The sequence below is a fragment of the Populus trichocarpa genome, chromosome 5, assembly GCF_000002775.5.
Source record: "Populus trichocarpa isolate Nisqually-1 chromosome 5, P.trichocarpa_v4.1, whole genome shotgun sequence".
NCBI lineage: Eukaryota > Viridiplantae > Streptophyta > Magnoliopsida > Malpighiales > Salicaceae > Populus > Populus trichocarpa.
This window is the reverse complement of record NC_037289.2, coordinates 22,158,936-22,180,396: the sequence shown is the minus strand read 5'-3', so window position 1 is coordinate 22,180,396 and position 21,461 is coordinate 22,158,936. Positions and strand designations below refer to the sequence as shown.

At 32.2% G+C, this 21,461-nt stretch overlaps 2 protein-coding genes across 5 annotated transcripts; one reads left to right on the top strand and one right to left on the bottom strand.

Moving 5' to 3' along the window:
• The first annotated feature begins 404 nt into the window (after positions 1 to 404).
• Positions 405 to 3,364, top strand: LOC7476888 (PRA1 family protein F2). Of its 2 annotated transcripts, none has more exons than XM_002307593.4 (2): positions 405 to 1,373; positions 1,760 to 3,364. In XM_002307593.4, exon 1 carries the CDS (start codon positions 683 to 685, stop codon positions 1,286 to 1,288), a length of 606 nt encoding a protein of 201 aa, XP_002307629.1. In that variant the 5' UTR covers positions 405 to 682; the 3' UTR covers positions 1,289 to 1,373; positions 1,760 to 3,364. The 2 variants fall into 2 exon arrangements, with proteins under 2 accessions (XP_002307629.1, XP_052309143.1); XM_052453183.1 differs by having other exon boundaries at positions 1,692 to 3,364.
• A 1,200-nt stretch (positions 3,365 to 4,564) lies between these two features.
• LOC7454326 (E3 ubiquitin protein ligase DRIP2) lies at positions 4,565 to 9,593 on the bottom strand. Of its 3 annotated transcripts, none has more exons than XM_024602405.2 (8): positions 9,237 to 9,593; positions 8,918 to 9,150; positions 8,306 to 8,405; positions 7,523 to 7,859; positions 6,927 to 7,372; positions 6,752 to 6,802; positions 5,746 to 5,818; positions 4,565 to 5,154 (listed from the first exon to the last, which is right to left on the bottom strand). In XM_024602405.2, exons 2-8 carry the CDS (start codon positions 9,045 to 9,047, stop codon positions 4,981 to 4,983), a joined length of 1,311 nt encoding a protein of 436 aa, XP_024458173.2. In that variant the 5' UTR covers positions 9,048 to 9,150; positions 9,237 to 9,593; the 3' UTR covers positions 4,565 to 4,980. The 3 variants fall into 3 exon arrangements, with proteins under 3 accessions (XP_024458173.2, XP_002306821.2, XP_024458172.2); XM_002306785.4 differs by having other exon boundaries at positions 8,918 to 9,124; XM_024602404.2 differs by having other exon boundaries at positions 8,918 to 9,593.
• Between the last annotated feature and the right edge of the window lie 11,868 nt (positions 9,594 to 21,461).

Here is a 21,461-nt window from a genome sequence, read left to right as displayed (position 1 = left end):
TTTGTCAACTCGGCCCAGTTCCAGCCCTGGATCCCGGGTTAACCTATCAGGCCGGGTTGGGTTTTAAAACTATAATCATGAGCTTGATATTTGATAATATATTAAAATATTTTTTATATTTTAAAATTTATTTTTAATATTACAACATTAAAGATAAATTTAAAACACAAAAAGGAATGATATATATTTTACACCATAATTGTAAAATTTGGGCCACTTTTGTATTGTTGCTTTTTTATTAATAATTAGTTTTTTAGCCGTTATTTTTTAATTTTCTATCTCTTAAAACTTATTTAATTGTTTTTTTAAGAAAAAAGAACAAAAATGAAAAACAGCAAGCGAGGTCAAAGGAATGGAGTCCAGTAAACACGGCAATTCTCTCTATAAAGATTTACAACGTTTGTCTTCATTATTGGGTCCCCAATTTACTCCCCATTCCTTGCTGACCTTTCTAATTGGCTACTTTCCTTGTTGAGCTTTGTCTCGCTCGCACATTATTGCTTAACACGGCGTCGTCTTCACTAGCCCCTGAGCTCTGTCTCAACAAATATCTAACCATTGAAAAACCAAATGCCCTCTAAAGAAATAATACTGGTCAGTTGTAGAGATCCACAAGATTGCCACTCTCTGTAACAGCGAATCGATCTCCAATCTCTCCCTCTCTCTCTCGTTCATTTCCTCAATGATTTCTTCATATCCAGCTCCAGCTCCAGCTCCAGATCCGTACGATTCCCTCCCATCCGCCGCAGCTCCATCGACCTTCCTCACCCGCTCCGCCAATACTACAACCAACTTCTTCGCCACGCGCCGTCCATGGCGCGAATTGATTGAATTCTCCTCCTTCACGCGCCCGCTCTCCTTCGGCGAAGCCACAATCCGCGTAAAACGCAACCTCTACTACTTTCGCGTTAATTACACTATGATAATCCTCGTTATACTCTTTTTAAGCCTCTTATGGCACCCTCTCTCGATGATTGTCTTCTTAGTCGTCTTTGTCGCTTGGTTTTTCCTCTACTTCTTTCGTGACCAGCCACTGGTGATTTTCCATCGTCCGATTGATGATCGTGTGGTGCTTGGTTTGCTTTCCATCGTGACTATTATTGCTTTGATTTTCACTCACGTCTGGTTAAATGTCTTGGTATCGGTTTTGATTGGGGCTGCTGTTGTTGTATTACACGCTGCGTTTAGGGGAACTGAGAATTTGTATTTGGATGAGCATGATTTGGCTGATGAAGGCTTGTTTTCTGTTGTGGGGAGTCCTATGAGAGATGGCTATACTCGCGTTTAAAAGTAAGATTTCTTTCGGAATTTAATTTCACACGCACAAGTCAGGTGGAATTTGGTTTCGGCAGGAGCAGCTGATTTTCTCTCTGGTTAGTTGACCAATCTTGAGTTGAATCGATTTTTTCATAGTTTTTGCTAGCAAGTATTATTTTTTGATGAGATGAGTGTGTTGTAAATGTGGTTGTGGTGAATCAGTATAGATTTTTGTTAAAAAATAGATGGTTTACTACATGGTGTTCTGTGCCTTATTTGAAAGGAGCAGTAGTACTTCTTATCAATGATTTCTTTGAATTTCAATGCAAAATGTGTTCATTTCTTCGTTTTATTGTGTTTGTTTTCCAACTGCTATTGATGATATAAGTTGATTATATATCTATGTACACTTAAATTTGCACCGATTTTGATAGGTTAAACTGAAGACAGTTCGGTATGTATTATTCATAGATAAGTAAATGAACGATTGTGTTTTTTTTAGATCAAGGGGGTGTGCGTGTTTATCAATCTGGGACTTGAACGAGAACCCTAGCTCGTGTAGTACAAGAGCCCCAGTGAGGTACTAGCGCATCGGTTTTATTGCTTGTGTTGTTTCTTATGATGTAAACTTGGCTATGATACACAAGCATCCGGATATAACATGGTTACAAGTTTGGTGCCATGGCGGAAGACCTGGATCTGGAACTTATAAATGCTGGTGGAAGGATTGGGAAGAATCTTTTTTTAAAAAAAGAATTGTTGGAAGGTGGGATTGTCTCTGAATTTCCCTTTTCTTGGCCTTAGAAGTGGCATAAGTGCGTAACGGTCTCCTATTGTCCTCCTTTTTTCATGAAAAGAGACGGTCCAGATGGTTGTTTGCCCATGTGTTAAGAAGCATGAATCTTTCTTTATAAGCTATATGGTGTACAGTCTCTCGAATTTTATCATCAGTATTAAGGCGGAATTTTCCTATAAAGGTGGATCTAATGCATTTTCCCCATGTGAGGAAAAGTTTTTCAATTGAAAAATTGACAAGGGAAAGTTAGCAATGTTGCTGTCACTGGCCATGCAAAATCAGTGCCTTGCCTGTTGTCACAATCCTTCGTTTTGGTGACTTTAAAAGCTAGTTTTGGTACGGGTCTCCCTTTCCCCGTAGTTTTTTGAAGAGTTTTTGGTTCCTATCTTGTTTTATGCCAGATTGGAGGAGTGTTTCCATAAAAGCTTCAATTTATATGGGGTCCCGGGAGTGTGTTAGGTCATTTTCCTTTGCAAGTAATGATGGTTCAATGGTGTTATCGCTTGAAGTACGTTAACCATAATATCTGCTTATGCTTGTGATCTTTTCACGGAGTCTCTATGTATTTTCTGTGCATGTTGTTATTGCCTTTGTAGCATTAATTCAAGAACGTTATTGCTTAGTGATTTTATTTTATTGTTCATTTGATATTGACAAGGTCTTGTGTCTTATCTGTCTTTTTAGCAAGTAATAAAGGTAGATTATTTGGCTGTTCACTAAATCCTTGCCTATAAAATTGATTCATTTCGAGTACAATACAATTGAAGATACCTCGGGATTTCGAACATGGAGTAAAATCCATGGTGAAGGTACCTCTGTAGCTCGAGTCATGCAACCTCAGACTATCTTGTAATCCTTCAATCATCACGTTCTCTATTTCCATGTAATATGCTGGCCAAGTTATGCGACTTGCAAGCCACCGTAGAGGTTATCAGAATCCATAATCTTCACAGCATTTGTCTGCTTAGTTTCCTTCTATCCCATCATACTGAGTGGACTGCTGGTTTTGTTTAGAGTTTGGATAGCTGGCTGGAAGCCTATGGCTACTACAGCTTGTACCGTTGAATTCACTCTTGCAAAGATGAAATTTGAAGGTTTAGGACGAGTTCATGCATATTATATTTTCGTTTAAATTCACGTCATGATATGTTGTGCAAGCAAATGTTTTTGGCAGTCTGCTTGTAAGAACTTGTGTGGCTGTATTGTACAATAGACATCCTTATGTCCGAAGCTTTGATTGCATTGTACACTGCAGCAGACATCCTTATTGTAAGGATTATATTCGTTGGCATATTTGGATTATATTTTGGAGATATGCTATTCATTAAACAATTTGTATAAAAAGAAATCTTAATAAAATTCGGTCAGTTGTTGAAGTTAAGATAAAAAAATTTAAAACACAACATCGGGTTGAATCTAAAATCTCCTTATTATATTTCTTGTTTAGCTCGAGCTTTAAATTAAATTATATAGAAGTTATATTAACGTAATTCTATCAACTTGACAGATTAAAAAAACTCGAATGATTAATAAAAACATGATGGGAGTTTAAAAAAATATTTTCAACATGATTTCTTAAAAAAAATACCGAGGTGGCGACTCATCGGACCACGATAATTTTATAAAATAATCAAAATAAATTATGAAACTTAATTCTCAATAATTATATTTATTTTTAGAATTATATTTTATTTAATCATATAATAAAAAAAATTCTTAAGAAACAGAGCATCAACTCAATACTAATATGTTTTTCTAAAATCACGATAACTTTATACCAAGTAAATTAAAATAAATTATGAAATTTATTTTATAATAATTATGTTTTTTAAAAAATATTTTTTATTTAACAATAAAAAAAAAATCATAAAACTAAACATCAATTAAATATTAGTATGTTTCTCCAAGACCATGATAATATTATATAAAAAAACTAAAATAAATAATAACGTTCAATCTTTAAAAGTGTAATTCCTATAAAAACTTTTTAATGTTGAAATGTAAAAATGAAAAGAAAAAAAAAACATGTCAGGGGAACAGTGATTTCCCTAAAGCTAATAATAATAATTTATTAGTGATGTCTTTCCAAGCAGTTTGCAAGAAAATAATTTATTGATGGACTCAGTCAAGTCTCATGATACCAAAGCTGACCCAAAGAGATTCACTTTCTTTTATCTTTTATCTTTCCGTATAGAGGACGCTAAATAGCGAACTGACCGAGTGGGCACGAGGACAGGGCGGCCCATCTACTCGATGATTAAATAGAATGAGGCCCGGAACAGTCTAAAATCGGGCGCTTTGCGTTCGAGAGAGCAGCAGCCACCAATACTCAGCTGGGTAGTGCAAAAACTCATGTCAAGATGATCAAAAATAAAATAAAAAACATGTCTAGTTAGGGCAAAACTAAGATCTCAACTCAACAGAGAAAAAAGGCACCAAATATAAAACCTTCTATTGTGGAGGGCAGTCAACGAGGCAGATCCAACTTTGCATATAACCAACCACAGAAAATGATAGGAACGAAAGTCTTATTGAGCAAATAGTACATCTTCTAGCATGTAAATCGTGCAATATGCATACAAGAAAAAGGGGATGGTCCCAGTAGAAAGTTTTGCACTAGGAGGTATATAATCATACAATAACTGAAAGAACACCCGTGAACTTGCACCTCATCACAGTCGGCTAACAGCAAGTCACGCCACACTATTGTGCGGATTACCCTGCATTTATATAACCATGAATCAAAGAATTTCTTTTCATCCCCTGTTCCCTGTAGCAGCCTGTTGTGGTTACAGCAAAGGCAATGCAAATATCGTGGAGGAACTAGTCATGAGAGACATGCTCGTGGAATACAAGCCTAGGAGAAACCTCACTTTGTTGCCATGGGGTTCAGAGAATCATATGGACATTATTGAAGAGGAGCATTGTTATGGGTTTGGGACCTTTCGAGCATAGGCCAGCACCATCACAAAATCCTTTGCCGAGGAACCAGCAGACACTGGAACCTGTTCTGGCTTTGGTGCTGCCTGTAGCCACTGATCAACTAAATTACACAATAGTAATGTAGGGATCACTGGTCTTCCCATGCATCTGATCTCAACCTGCAAGAATACCAAACAGTGGAGTAACAAGAATGAGAACTGGACAAGCTTATTTCTATATTGAAATCATTAACGAATGCAAGTTGAGGCAAATTGATAATGAAATCACTATAGGTTCTACTGCTTAATTGAGAATACTTCCTCGTGATTTGAACAAATACTTAGTTCACCCTTTACTAATGGCAGAATAAATCCAAAACATTTGATTTCCTGAGATAGAAACAATCTCCGATTCATAGTAAATCTGCTCACATTATTGCAGGAACAAATGCAAAATCAAATTTCAACAGGAAATCAGACTTAGAAGACATGAGTAATGAGATCGGTTCATGAGTAATGTGTGTTAATGACAGGTGCAGGACTCAAAAAGTAATAAGAAGATATAAATAAAAGAGCAGGATATGCACTTACTTCAATCGTTGTAACATGACTAAACTAGTGCGCAGGAACATAATAACATGGTTTTCCAAGGTCAAAGACTCTTTTGTGAATGCATTAAAAAAAACATACTTAACACTAAAATGTTGCGGGTTATTCTTGTTAACCCTAGCTAAAAATGATCTGAACATAAAGCTTGTCAACACATCTCACCTCAACTTCACTAGTGAGGTCTAGCTTCTTCACCAAGTACTTCTGGATGAAAGAAACAGGTACATTTCCATCCCTGCCATAGAGCAAAATAAGTGTAACACGTCTTCTGGAATTAGTTAATTGCTTCACTTCATTCACCAAAAAAAGTGTTTTTTTCTTATTTCAAACGGTGTTCTAACAATTAAATATTTCCAGGGTGTTTCTGGGAGGATTATTACTTGGCTTGAATGCGGAAAAAAACTTGTTAAACAATCCATCACAAGATAAAAGGAAACATATTAACCTGTCAATTAATATATCTACAATGGACCCTGAGTTCTGGTAGGAATTAGTTGTTTATCAGGTTCTTTGCAGCACCTTCTACCAGTTAGGACAGAGAGCAGACCAACATAGTGTCCAGGTTCAGCTGTAAGTTACAGACTGAAATGGTCTTCACATATGCTCAGATGTGCATAGAATCTATCAAATTAGGCATAGTTGGTCAATTTAGATAACCTGTCCCTTTCGAGACTGGTAGCAAGTGTCTTGAGATACACTCTCTGAATTGGATAGATCCGCAGGTTTTTCCTCTCCGCACTTTCCATACTGCAACCTCCAGACCTCTAGCTGGAATAGGTTGTGTAACAAAGAAATGATGACTTTATATGAGTCAGATGCATCTACAAAAAGTCATGACTCGAGTTTTCACTGTTTTCACAATCTGCACCACCTCAACGCACATTGTTTGAGGATTTCCCTACATCTTTACATCTCTAAGCCTCCAACCTAAACATGGTTAAAGGTTAATCTCACTCTCTCAGGCAGTGACTGTTGTTCTAGCATATAACCAGCATAACTCAAGAAAAAAAATTTCATTATGCTCCTAGATACCAAGTACCGAAACTTGGAGTAATATCATTGCAATAAAAAGGCAGGTAGGATTCTTCATAGCAAAAGAAAAATAAAGTATCCAGCAAATGCGATGAAGAGTACATACAAGAATGCAGTGAAGACAAAAGAAACTCACTTTAGCCTTAAATAACTTGAAGGAATTTGTGGCAAAGGTGCATCTCCTTCCCTGGAAAAAAAGAAGAAGTGAAATAACTATATGAACACAATGAAAGAACATTTAAGTAAGCAAACACATTAGACTCCTGGTACAGAAAGTTTTCTCTAGTTGAAAAGCTGGGGTTGTTTCTCACTGTTCTTCAGAAGCCAATAGTGAAAACCAAACAGGGCCACTTCTTCTTTCTTGCTTTGCAGCAGCAGTGTGCAGCACCGCTGGGGATGAAATGCCTGAAACGTCATTAAACGCTGCCTTTTTTCGACGAATCCTGCGCAACCTTTTTGGTTCCACTGTTCCTTCAGAAACATTATCGATATTATTCTTTTCATCCTTAACTTTTGATTTGTCTTTGTTCTCCTTAAATTTGGTTTTATGCACTTGAGGTTCATTTTCATGGACAGGTCGTGATTCTAATTTAGCATCATTAACTTGTGGAATAGACTTGAATGACTTGGTTCTGTTTGCAACTTCCACCAAAAAATTTAAAGGTTGCCAGAGATCTGATTTCCCATCCCTTGGTTCGGCCCCATTCTCTGCTTCATCATCAGGAGCAGGTTGACTAGGTTCGGCAGAGGAAGAATTCTGCGATGGTTAGACAGCAGTTCTGAGACTTTTTAGTAAAATGGACCGTTTCTCAGGATATCATAAATGAAAATGAGTTTATATCAACAGTCAATTAGAATGATATTAGGCATCCACCAAAGTAGAAACTACTATAATGGCTAATATTACCTGCCGTGTATTTTGATTGAACTTTTTCGGAGTTTCAGGTGAACTTGAGCTCTCTGGACTATCTTCAGCACGATCATGTTCCTTTTTAATGGGTTTCTCAATTGAAAAACCTGAACCTCGTAAAGCAGCAGCCTTTCTTGGAAAAGGTTTTGTTCTTCTTCCTGTTGTGGTAGTCTGTGTGGAAACTTTAGGGGTGCTGACTACCAATGATGAGAGTGACCTCTCCTTTCTTCTTATAACTGGTAATGTAACTGACTCTACAACTTCAGGTGCCTCTACCTTTCTTCTTTTGTATGGGAAAATCTTGGACCTCACATCTTGCAAATTGTGATCTGGCCTGTTTATCAATTGCCAGTGATACATATCGATTAGTTACGACTCAAACAACAAAAAACTTAATTTTTTACCAAAATTTTATTGTAATCTACAAGGGCCTGTTTGTTTTTGCGTTTCAAAAGCATTTTTGAAAAAATTGAAAATTGTTTATATTTTTTTGGTGTTTTCAGATCATTTTGATGTGCCGATGTCAAAATTAATTTTTTAAAAATAAAAAAACATTATTTTGATGTATTTCTGAACGAAAAGCAACCGCAACCACAATCCCAAACACAATAAGTAACTACATTATGCATGTGCATGTATTTTCAATGAACATAAGAATACTATTGTTGCCTCAACAGATTGCTAAAATAGCAATTGCATTTATAGCAGTGTGTGTATGTCCATATATATCAGCTAAGCATCCTCTCAATCTCCCCCAAATAGAAACAGCAAAAATCTTACCTTAATTTTTCCAATGGAATACAACCCAGATTGATATTGCATATTGGGCAGCTATCTAGTCCTTCATCTGATATCCTCTGATATATACACTTCCTGCAAACTGGATGAAATTTGAAAAATGAAATAAAAACGAAAATATATTAGAGATTTTTCATCTACCGACTTGACAAACTCAAAAACAATAATCTTCACCAAAATTTAATCTTGCATAAACAATAGAAAATTCATAAACTAGATTAATCTAACTTTTGAACTTGAGAGGATTACATTGTAACAGATAAACTACTCCACCAAGTAGCAGCAGCTAGCCCGACAGAAAGTTAAGATTAGGTTGGAAAAGAGAGTTAAAGACTTTCCAATTAACAAAATTATGCCCAACATTCAACATTCAACTTTAATTTCATCAAGCAAGGAATCTAACTAGAAAGGGATAGATATCATCAAAGATCCTGGTGCAGAGGGAAGTACTAAAAGCCCACATTCTTTAAACACAATTACAGAACTACCAAGTCAAAGCAAGGACAAAACCAAGACAACAAATCCAGATAAACCCAGTAATGACCCAGATTAAGGCAAAAGAACAATCAAATGGATAGAGAAGGAGAGACTGACACGTATGTAGACATTCAGATATGGTAGTGGCGTCTCTAAGTAACTTATTGCAGAGAGGACATGTCATGCATGCTTCAATTGTTTCTCTCCTCACTTTCACCACCCGATGCTGATGATTCTGATTTCCCATCAAAACTGTCTCAATTCCTTTCTAATCCTTCCTTCCTCCACGTCCACATCCAGCCGCTGCATGCTATGTTTTACCAGCTGCGAGAAACAACCCCACAGTACACCTGCTTTAATTGATTCACGTCCATCTCACTATATCTGCATTCAACCAGAGAATAAGAACGATACATATAGAAGAGAGCTACCATACCAATTAGAGAAGTGCATGAGATTGTTCTGTTGATCGGTGGAGACGCGAGTAGTAGGGAGAGATTTCTCTTTGCTCTTGTGATTTAATTAGACACAGAGAATAAATATTAATATTAAACACAAGGCAGGGTTAGATATTATAACATTTGGGTTATAATGTTGATTTGTGCCGAATGCTCGTGTGGTTTCGGTGGATCGATTTTGAACTTGAAAATTTGACAAAAGGATGTTTATATATATATAACCCGTCTAGATCTTGTTGAAAAATAGCATGATGAGTGGACTCGATGTAAGGCTTAGATCACTTGTTTTATAGACAAAAATCTTCGTTAAAACAATGCTATATTAAAATTAAAAAAAAAATCAAAAGAATCATAAATTAACTTATTGAGGAAGTAGATCAAGTGAAATTAGTTTCAAATTATTATTTTTAGACTCGGCTTGCATTAAAGGCAATTCGTTCAAACCCAAGTTGACCGGGGCGAGTAGGGTTTAAATAACATTAAATGAATCGTGTATTTTTTAATTTATTTTAAAAAAATAGAGCGTGAACCTGGTTATTTTAATTAATTAATTAATTATTGTTTGTTTATGTTATTTTCCATGATAATAGAAAACAGTAAGGGTGTGGGTTTTTTTTTTTACTTTAGATGGGCAATGTTCACACACTCATAAAACACTGGGTGTTTATCTTTTAATAATTTATTTTTATTCTTAGAATTTTATTTTAGACAATTTGATCCTAATTAAAAATTAATTGTTTTTTATTTTTTAGGCAACAGTGACATTAAAAGAAAAGAAACTGAAATGAAAAAATACGCTAAACATGGACGACGCGCCAGGGATTTCGTGAAAAATATATTTGTATCCTTAATCTTTAAAAATAACTTGATTTATACAATTTAGATCTTTTTAAATTTTAAATATTCACTTTTGCTACAAAAGGTTCATTTGTGTTATTTTTTAATCCCGGTTAAAGAAAAAGGATTGTTGAATCCTAATAATAAAAGAGAAAGTCATTGTTTAAGCCATTTATAACCACCAAAATTGATTTTTTTTTTTTTGTTTCCACATGTTCAATGTTATGGGGTAAGATTGGTGGTGGTGTTTTAAAGTCTTAATATTACGTGAAAAAAAACATATCTAAGTCAGTTAAGATAAATTTAACTCGGTTTGATTTCAAGTTTTTAGATTTCCTTTTGTTTTTTTTATTGATGAGTTTGTTTGTAGGTATTCCAAGAGTGTTGTTGACGTTTTTTGAAGTTGAAATAGCTCAAAAATTAGTTTTTTAGGGCAAAAGATGCACTACCGTGTTTTTTCAGCCATTACGCTAGTGTCCAAAATCTAGGCTCGTTGACGACACGTCGTCCGTGTATTTTTTTAAAAAAAACATGTGCGTGGATGATAGATCATCCGCTCCTTTAAAAAATCAAAAATATAAAAATAAAACCAAGTTTAGGTGCATAGGGGCAGGCTACCCATGCTAATTTCTTTTTCTTAATTAATACTTTTTTAATATGTATTTTTTAAAAAAATTATTTTTCAATTAATATCACTTCTTTGTGATTTTTTTTTTGTTTATTTAACCCTTTTTGGATACAAATTGTTTTAAAATTATTTTGCATGTGTTTAATTTCTAAAGATAATTTTTTTATTCATCTATAATTTTTTTATTTTTTGTGTGGATGAATTTTATTTTTAAAAATAAAAATGTTTATTTTTAAACAATATTTCTAATACTTGTAATCTTGCATGATATTTTTTATTATTTTTTAATTGAATAAAAATATTATTTTAATAAAAAGATTTAGCAAATACAACTAGTTAAACATCTTGTATTGTGATATTAAATATTTTGATTTATATTTGTTTTTTGATTTTTTAAATTTTATTTTTAGTTATTGTTATTGTTATGACTTTTTATTTTCATTTATTAACATATATATAGTCATTGATTTATCTAAACACATACATGGATAAACTTTTTAATTTGCAATTAAATTTTTTAAAACTACGAAAAACACATAAAAAAAAGTCTATATATATATATATATATATGATCTGCGACAGAAGGCTGGTGAAATAGATAGTTTTTTATTTATCTTCTTGTATAATGAGTCTTAATGTAATGAAACAACGGTAATAATGATTTTTTAAATGTTAAGCCACACAAGTACAGCTAATAGGCTTTATTTAAAATAAATTGACCATGTTACAACTAGACAAGTTCAACTGCTTAGTTTTGAGATGGGGAGTAAGGATAGAGTGCGCCAGGGGTGCGTAGGCGAGGAAGGTGCGTACTCGGCTTGAGTTGGGTTTCGTGTAAGCGACAGCGAGAATTGCGAGGGTGTTGTGCTATTGTGCGCACAAGTATGCAAGGCCAGCAACACGGATCTATATCCATTATTCAACACTGCAGAAACAGTTGGATTTAATTCAATTTCCCATCTCTATTAATTAATTAATAATCAAATAAATATTTGCAGTGTGAAAGAAAGATCGATTCGTGACAATATAAATAACGACAACGTTTCAATCAAGGGGCTTTTACATGTGAAGGAAATTGTATTCATTGATGAGTTAGCTAAAGCACAACAGGATCCCACGCATCCCCACATGAAAAATATTTAATTAGGAGAAAAATGGTTGTTTCACAGTTCTTTTACCACTCTAATTTTTTAAAAAAAAGAAAAGAAAAGAAAAGAAAAAAAGGTCGTCGGGTTGCTATTCCATGGTGGCGCGTTGTTGTTTGGAAACTTAATAAGCACGGCATGTTGGTACAAAAAGCTACTGCCAGTACTTAATAAAGGACTTAATAAAGGAGCAAATAAGAAGGGAAAGAAGAGTTTTTTATTTATTTATTTTGATAATCAATATTATTCTCAGACATATTGTCTGATAATTAAGATTATGTTTTTTTAGATGATTTTAAAAATATAATTTTATATTGGCATGGTGTGTTTAGAGAAAAAATAATTTTAATACACGAATTTAGGAGTCATGAAAGGAAGCAAGGTAACAAATGAATAGTAATTATAAATAAATCCCACTAAAACAAGGTGATAAAAAGAAGAAGGAAGGAGCAAGGTAGAGATGATAGATAGTAACTATTCTATTGGCCTGTTTTTTTTTTTTTAAATTGTGGATCGAGCCAAGTTTTTTTAAATGTAAAAATATATTAAGAGTTTTTTTTAATAATGTTATTAAATTTGACCAAACATGTCATTTTTGAAACCTTCCGACCTATCTCTTTACCTAACTTGAATTTCTAATTAAACTGCATGATAGTTAGCCCAACTTAAATAGATAAATTTCACGGGTCCAAATGAAACCTTGATGATCATAAAAATCATGGTTTAACTTTTAAAAAAATTCAAAATGACAATTTTTTTTAAATATTGAGACAATGACAAATTTGATGGATTTTAGTCCCTCTGCAATCCGAGTCATAAATTCTATTGGGTTTAATAACTTTTTTTTATAATTTTTTTTTATTTAATCATATAATAAAATATAGATGCTCACAAAATTGAGTATCAACTTAAAAATAGACACTTATTTGAGATAATGATAACCATGTAGAAAACAAACAAAAATAAATCATGCAGTCCATTTTTCAACTAATCCAATATTGAAGAATAAAATAAAAACAATCAAAGGATAAAAAAAACATATTTGGTCGGTGAGTAAACTCGTCAAACACGTGAATCGAGTAACCTAAGCTAGCAAGCTAAACTTATGAACCGGGTAATGGACTCCATTGAGAGTATAATTTGTTTTTTTAAAACTATTTTTATATTTAAATATATGATAAAAAAATAGACGATTGCAAAATTAAACACTAGCCCAGTATTAAGATGTTTTCTTGAGACCATAATAACCTCATACAAAACAAAATGAAACCAATTATGAAACTAAATTCACAATTAACTTAATATCCAATGATGAAATCGAAAAAAAAAAATTAAACTCGTCAGATCTGTAAACCAGATCAACCAGCCACACATGTGAACAGATCCATGGACTTTATAAAATTTAATAACTTAGCTTTTCTCTTGAACTGTTTTTTTTTTAACCACATGAGAAAAAAAATAAGAAGATAAAAAAATCAAGTTCAATTAAAAAAAACACCCCTCCAAACCAAGGTTACCATAGCAAACCCGCAAAACCACGTTAACCAAGGTTACCATAGCAAACCTGCAAAACCACGTTAACCCTGTAGAAAAAAAAATAATAAAAAAATTACGAAGCCAAATTTTCAACTATCCCAATATTAAAAGATGAAACTGACAAAAAAATTTTAAAAAATATAACAAAAATTGAACAAACAAAAGAAAAAAAGAAGAAGAAGAAGCAAAACATTGTGATTCATAATGCAATGGGTGTGTGTGTGAATAGTAGTTTTCTCACACCCTTTAACTTTTGTTATTTCATAAAATTTAATAATTTAACTTTTCTCTTAAACTATTTTTTTAACTATATATAAAAAATAAACTACAAGAAAATAAGTTTAATTAGAAAAAAAAAAAGAATTAACACTCCACTAAACGCATAAACCAGACTAACCTGAGTTATCCTGACAAAGCCACAAACTATGCTAACATTATAAAAAAAAAATAAAACAAAAGTAAACAACCTATAAAGTTAAAATCTAAGCTAATTTAATATTAAAAAAAAATTAACAATTTTTTTTAAAAAAAATCATATCAATTTTTTTATATATATAAATAACGGGGAAATGTATTCCATTCACACTAGAGTAGTTTGGAAAAGGGCAGGGAAAAATTGCAGTTTGGCATCGGAAAGTCAAAAGAGAACGCGGAGTGGCTTCTTGAAAATTAGGCAAGGAAACGCGTCACGTATTTAATTGACTTTAACGTGTGACTGAGGATCTTGGAGCCCACTCAGCACTCAGCAACTGTTTCAGAACATATGATTTTACATCTCTTGAAAATATATTTGCAATCTCATACTCCAATCAAATGAATTGCAGGTTCTAAGATTATTTCGAAGATTAATTGTGTTTTTGTTATCTTATGCATTATATTTTTTTTAAAATACTTTTCCCTTCAAAATGCGTTGAATAGTTTTCTTAGATTTTTTTTATATTAGTATATCAAGATTATAAAATATTAAAAAAATATTAATTTGAATTTTCTAAGCACGAAATAGTATGAATATATAAAAATTATAAATTTTAAAAAATATACATTGGAGAGTAATATAAAGTTAGGAATTTGAATTTGAATCTGAAAAGAGAGTTTGTTATTGATCCATGGAGTTTGCTGTTTCTAACTTTATCAACTTTTCCAACTCAAGTTCCCACGCAAAGACAACCTCAGTCTCACTAACTAATTATCTCACGCATAGCATCTTAACCGAGTACTTTTTTTTTTTTTTTGAAAAATAGTTTTTTTTTTTGAAATTTGTTTTTATATAAAGTGAATTTCTGAAAATTAAATTATATTTTAAGATTAATAGTGCCATAAAAAATAAATTGAAAAATATTTTTCAGTGTTTAACTATATCATGAAAAATAAATTAAAAAATAATTTATTAATATTTTAATTTATTTTCTTCAAGTTTATTAAAAAAAAGAGTATTAGATCTAAGAGATAGAAAGATTAAAAAATGATAAAATTAAAAAAATCTAATTTTATAAATTACTAAAAATAAAGTAAATAATAATTAAAATAATATAATAAAAAAATAAAAACCAAATATGATAGATAAACAAAATATATAAAAATTAAAAAATTAAAAATTAAATTTGTTATAATCAACAAATAAAAAGATATTTTTAAAATTTTTATGAAAAATATTTTCCACCGAAAATTAAAAAAACTTTATTAGAAACATGACAAAATACATTTTTGAATAAAAAATATTTTTTGTTAATTAACTTTTTTTTAATAACAAACAAACATATAAAAATTTTGAATACAATTTTTAAAAAACCACTTCCTAACAAACACTTAAAAATTTTATATATAATTTTTTAAAAACTACTTTTCAGTGATTAACTCTCTTCAATGAAAATCAGCCACGTGTTATAATTCCGGCATCCGACCCATTTACTTTCAGTCCTTCCATATCAGACTCCGGCAACGTGAAGACCAGGTTTTATCAACTCAATACAATTTGTTTAGGTGGCTAGCATGGGTGTCGTGTTTACAAGTAGTGGGTCAGTGTGACAGAGGTCCAAGAACGTAGTTCATGGAACCCTAATCAATCGGTACCAGCAGTCTGCGATATTATTTGTTGCTAACTTGTTAATATCAAATGTGGTACGACACATAATAAATTGAACCCTACCTGCCTATCATACACCGCAATGAATTGCATGTCCTGGATTTAAGGCAGTACAGCCAGAATTATGAATCCCACTTTCTTCCTAAATTCCATGGCTAATTAGAAGAGGTCCCTTGATCTAATGTTTTCCACGCATTAACAAAACCTAATTCCCCTTTTTTTCAATATATCCTTCAATTTGTCTGTCTATATATAATTTTTTTTAAAATAAAATAAAATAATGCAGCTACCAAGGAATATGTAGAGACAGACAAGTAGTTACAGAGCTCTGATGTTGCTGCTACTGTTGCATGATTGATTTGGTACAACTACATCATGAATTCATGGATAATGACGATGCAAATCATATCAATTCGAAAAGCTTATTTGGAAATCCACGACGTGGTTGATCGGAAAAACCACCTGAAGCTGTTTTAAGGTCAAAATCCACCCCGAAAACTCATTTTCGAGCCCTTCTGCGAATTACCAGACCTACAGAACCGATCCAAATTGCTGTTCTTGGGGGATTATAACTTTTCTATTTATCTCTTTCCTTGATACTGTTTAGGTTTTGATTTCCAGATTTATTGGTAATTCATTGCTTTTCAATCTTGCTTTTTGTTGTTTAAAGCAGCCTATTTAAGCTACATTTGACTTTTAGCCATCGATTATGTTTAGAATATATAATATCTGCAGACTCTCTTCATCTCTACGCAAGGAGTCTAGGACTCCCCGAGGCCCTATCTGCTGCATTTTATATGCAAGAGACCTTATAAAAAGAAGAAATGTTGAGCTGTGAATTATGGAGTATGGTGCTGCAGACCACTGTCAATTTGTTCTACGCGCCACCTGTCTACGTAACAAGCCCGTGGGATGAAAGAGATGCCAGGCATGGATTGGGAGCGCCAGAGCCACTAACTGGCAAAGATCACGGTCCAGCTAACTTTCTTGACACGAAGGGTCTGCCATCTGATCATTGTCAACAAGAAGGCATCCGAGTTCATCCTATCTGGGGAACTGAATGCTTAATTTCTAACAGCAAATCTATGCCCTGCAGGGATAGAAAATGGACTTGTATAGCATACTATGATTTATAATCCTGCAAAACTCAACAACTTGTGCTCTGATCAGCATTGTATACAGATAGCAGCTAACTTCAAGTAACTGTCTGGATGCGATGCGTTGCTGTCTGAAATGCATTTCCCACGACGACTATATGTAAGAAAAATAAATAAATCATAATTTGGATAAATAGCAAAAATAAATTTCAACAAGTTAATTTCGGGTATTAGGGTCTACCCGATCACTTTCAAAGAAAATAGGCATAGCCAGTTATATATGTGCTTAATTATTCACACCTAAACAGATACCTTGCAGCGAAGTTGTTCAACCTCCTTGAGCAACTTTCTTTTCTACATGAGCAATCATATCACAAATGATGGAACGTGTAAACGAAGGAATTTAATGCTCTGCTACGGGAGTGGTACCATAGTCTTCAAATTGTGACGACACGTATTATATAAATGTAATGCAATTATGCATAGATTTGAAACCCAACTCGATGGTCGACCCGGTTTAATGATCGGGTCACGGGTCAGATGGGTTGACCCGGGTCAATCCAAAAAAAACAATTATAATACTTTAAGTGACCGTAAAATCTATTGCCTTGTCACTCTCTGCTTCAAAGTTATCTTCTTGTCAACAACCATCAAACCCCCACTTCAAATTCTTCACTATCTCTCAAAATCCAGCACCAAAAACTCAAAAAAACTTTAACTTTGAAACAAGATCCTCTAGAATTAGTGAGAATTTAGGAGTTTTGGAAGAGATATGTGAGAAAGAGAGCAAGGGTTGTGGGATGGATCTGACTTCTAAAGGGAAGAGAACAAGAAAGAGAAACAAAAGAAGATTCAAAGGGGTGCTGCAGTGATTGTTTAAATAATAAGAAGAAAATTAATTTGTCTTGTTAGTTTAAAGTTACGAGCGAGGAGAACTTGGTTAAGGAATTTGAAATTCTAGAGGTGTGTTTTCAGATGAGGTAGGGGATACTGTTTTCTTCTTTCTTTTGTTGGATTTTGCTTTCTTCTGGCATTGAAATAAATCTATTATTTTTCTCATCTGTGACTAGATCTCATCAGTTTGGCCCGTAATCTAGGGCTTCAGTTCTTATTTTCCCAAATTAGTTCAGTGGGGAGAAGCTTCTGATCATATATGAGAAGTTTCTACTAGAGGATTTTGGAGAATATTTGAAAACTTTTGCAAGATTTTTGTTGAGATATTGAAGTACAAATTGAAGATATCTAGCTGTTGAAGGAGGGTTGTCTTCTTGTTTTCAGGCGAGGTAGAGGATACTTGTTTTGATAAAAAAAAAAGAAGGTAGCCGGGTTTCAGTCGGGTTTACCAGGGTCAACCGGGTTCTGGGTCGACCCGCTGGGTCGACCAGGTTTCGCCGGGCTAACTCCCTGGCGGGTTTTTACTTAGACCCGGACCGGTCCCAGGCCCGGGTCGGCCGGGTCTCGGGTCGACCCGTCGGGTCGGTCCAGGTTTCAAAACTATGCAATTATGAGAGATATACTTCAACTATTAGATTCTAAGTTTATTTTTTAAAAACTTACCAGTTTGAGTCCCACAAATATTATAGTTACTGAAAGTTTACATGGTCGTTAACTTCAGAGCCTGTAAAATTAATCAAGGTAAATATAAACTGACCGGAACACCCATATTAATAAAAAAAATGTAATGTAATCAATTGTGTAATGTAAAATAAAACAATGAAATGGAAAGATTTGATGGGTTGGTCACTAATATTCTTTGTAATGTAATAGAGGCTTTTTTATATATAAATTTTTATTTTGGTCTTTGGATTTTTTTTTTTGAAATACTTGAGTCTCTATATTTTATTTTTATTTGCAAATTGATCTTTATTTGAAAGTTTTTTGTCCTTGTATTTTTTAAAAATATAGTTTATTTCTTATGATAAAGGTTTTTACAATTAGCCACTAGCCTTTTTTTTTTTGATACGTTAGATATTTTTTGTTTTTAAATTATATTTTATATTTATTAAAATACTAAATTTCCTCTCAATCAAATCCAGTATAACAGAAAAACCATTATCAAAATTAAAAAAATACTATCGGGTGCTAGTTAAAGAAATTTTGCTTTTAAAGGTAAGCAGGTCATTTTATTATACTTTTAAAAAAAAAATAAGCAATCCTAAGCGAATCTGCTTATTCTGAGCTAATCTCTTAAACTAGTAATCCAATCCGTGGAATCCTAGATCCGAGTTCAACCAAGAAGATCAATTTCTAAACAATTTAATGTTGAAGTATGAAATCAAAAAAAAAATATTAATCTAAAAATTATGTTAAAATAAAAAAAATAACAATTAAAAGAAAAATAATTAAATCTGATAAGAAAAATAATTTTTTAAAAAAAAAATCTTAAAATTTATCTCAAATAAACAAATAGTAACAAAAGAAAATTTAAAGAAAATCTTACAGGTGAATACATTGAAATATAAGAGAGTAGAGGATACTGTTTTCAGTTAATCACACCGATATGTTTAAACAACAAACACGCTTCAGTTTATCACACATTGAGAAATTGCTTCTACTCTTTTGTACGCTGGTGTCGACACCATTTTGCCACGGTACTGGCCTTCCCTTCACCCTCCTGTCTCGTGGCATAAACAAGCCACTTTATTAAAGTTTCTCAACATGGGGAATTGCACTGTCGTCTACTGGGTTTGTAATCGGCATGAAAGCACAAATGATTAGTTTAGTATGTTTTTGTATTTTAAAAATGTTTTTAAAAAAAATATAAATTTTTTTATTTTTCTTGTTTTAAATTAATATTTTTTTGATATTTTTAAATTATTTTGATATACTGATATTAAAAATAATTTTTTAAAAATAAAAAAATATTATTTTAATATATTTTCGAGTAAAAAACACTTTGAAAAACAATTACAATCGTACTCTCACACAAGCTAACCTATACTGCAGTGATTATCATGAACCAAAGCAAGTAGTGGGCTCAAAAAAACATTAAAAGAATAACAAAAAAGAAATTAAAAAAAAACAAAAAAATATCTAAAACTTAACTCGCCTATCAGTTTCCAAAGTTTTAAGGATTCTGTGAACCTCTGGAGATCCTATCCTATTGAGAACTGTTTTTATTCCCTTGGATTCATCAACAAGGCTGAATGTTGGAGGATATGAGATAGAGAGGCCATTGTTATCTGCTGGGTCGAGGAATTGGGCGATCATCACTAACCAAAATACGCATATCCAAACTGCTGGCAACCCAACCCATTTGGGTATGGCCCAGATGGTGAAGTGTGCATAGTCGATTTTTACCTTCAGCTATACTGCAGCTTTTCCCCTCACCATGACTGGTTTGGCACGCGATTCATTAAAAATTCCCACGCTATCTCTGTTTACTGGCCTTGAAAACGTTGTTTTTTTACAAGTAAAAGGCACGAGATTTCTTTTCCTTATGGATTACTTATATAGAAAGTTAGAAGTGATAGTTACATCTTCCATGAAATTTCAAATTTTTTTCTTAAATTTTTTTTTTATATATATATATATATTCATATCATTTTAATATATTGATATCAAAACTAATTTAAAAAAATAAAAAATATATTTTAATTTCTAAATAAAAAAACATTTTAAAAAATTATTATTATTAAACTCTCAAGCATCTCTACCAGCTAAACTAGCAGCACCACCCAAGTCAGACTCCATCATCTTTTACACTCAATGACACATGTAAAAGGGATGCCCAACTCTCTACGTCAGAAAAAACTTCTACACTCTCTTATGCGCTATTAAACGTCCAAAATCATAGTTATTACATCCAGCTACTTAGAAAAATTAAAATTAAAAATATATATTTAAAATTTTAATATTTTATAATAGAAAGTTAATAAATAATTCATATATATTATAAATAATGAAATTTAAAAGATTTTTTTAATTTTTTATTAGAAAAATATTATCTTTTTTTTAAATAGTAATATTTATATAAAAAATATTTTTTATTCTGCATTGAAAAAATATAATTTTTTTATTAATATAAATTATATATATTAGTGAGATTTCAATACTGTAAAAAAATATATATTTTTAATATTTTATCAAAAACAACCCAATCCATCAGCAGCCATGGAGAAGCCCAACAAATCCATTAAAGTTTTTCTCTGACTTTTAGTCTTTGTGATTTAATAAAACTAATTAATTAATCTTTATAAGCTTAGAAACTATATTTTAGTACTTTTATCAATTTCAATTTTCTGATTTTTTTTCTTGAAAAAAGTGAGCGAGGAAAGGAGAATTAGGTTAAATGGGAAATATAAATGCAAAAGATATTATTGAAAAAAAAAACTAAATTAAAGATAGCCAACATCAAATAAGGAATTACTTGATTATTTTTTATACAGTGAGGACTAAAGTTATAATTAACTCCGTATTCATATTGTGTGAGATTTATTACTTTGTGTGGCATATCCAAAAAAATCAAGTTTATTTTATTATGCAATCTTTTCTTCTGATTCTTTGTCTTACTATTATTATTATTTTTGATAAATTTAGTGTTTTTTTATACTGCCAATAATGTTTTGAAAAAAAAAAACGGAAATAATGATTTTCGGTAACAAAGTCACCTGTCAAGCAATATTAGACGTATAATCGCAAGAAAAAAGAACAATACACGTTTAATCTATAATAAAACATTAAATAAAGTACATTGATATTTTAAAATAAAACAATAAAAATTGAGAGGAAATTTGTAGTTAAGTTTTTTAAAGAATAAAGAGAAAAAAAATCATGATTAAGAGAATTGTATAAAACACGTGGGAAAAATTAAGGATCCTTTTCCTTTTTTTTCTTAATTAAAAAAAAAACTAAGCTTAATCAACCTTTCATTGCGA

What these genes read in the sequence shown, in the direction of transcription:
- LOC7454326 (XM_024602404.2), bottom strand. Translation starts at nt 9,047, where the DNA reads ATGGGAAATCAGAATCATCAGCATCGGGTGGTGAAAGTGAGGAGAGAA. An exon ending in CTATTGGCTTCTGAAGAACA is followed by an intron (nt 6,803 to 6,926) that starts GTGAGAAACAAC and finishes CTTTTTTTCCAG; the next exon opens with GGAAGGAGATGCACCTTTGC. An exon ending in TCAAGTTATTTAAGGCTAAA is followed by an intron (nt 5,819 to 6,751) that starts GTGAGTTTCTTT and finishes GCTCTATGGCAG; the next exon opens with GGATGGAAATGTACCTGTTT.
- LOC7476888 (XM_002307593.4), top strand. Translation starts at nt 683, where the DNA reads ATGATTTCTTCATATCCAGCTCCAGCTCCAGCTCCAGATCCGTACGAT.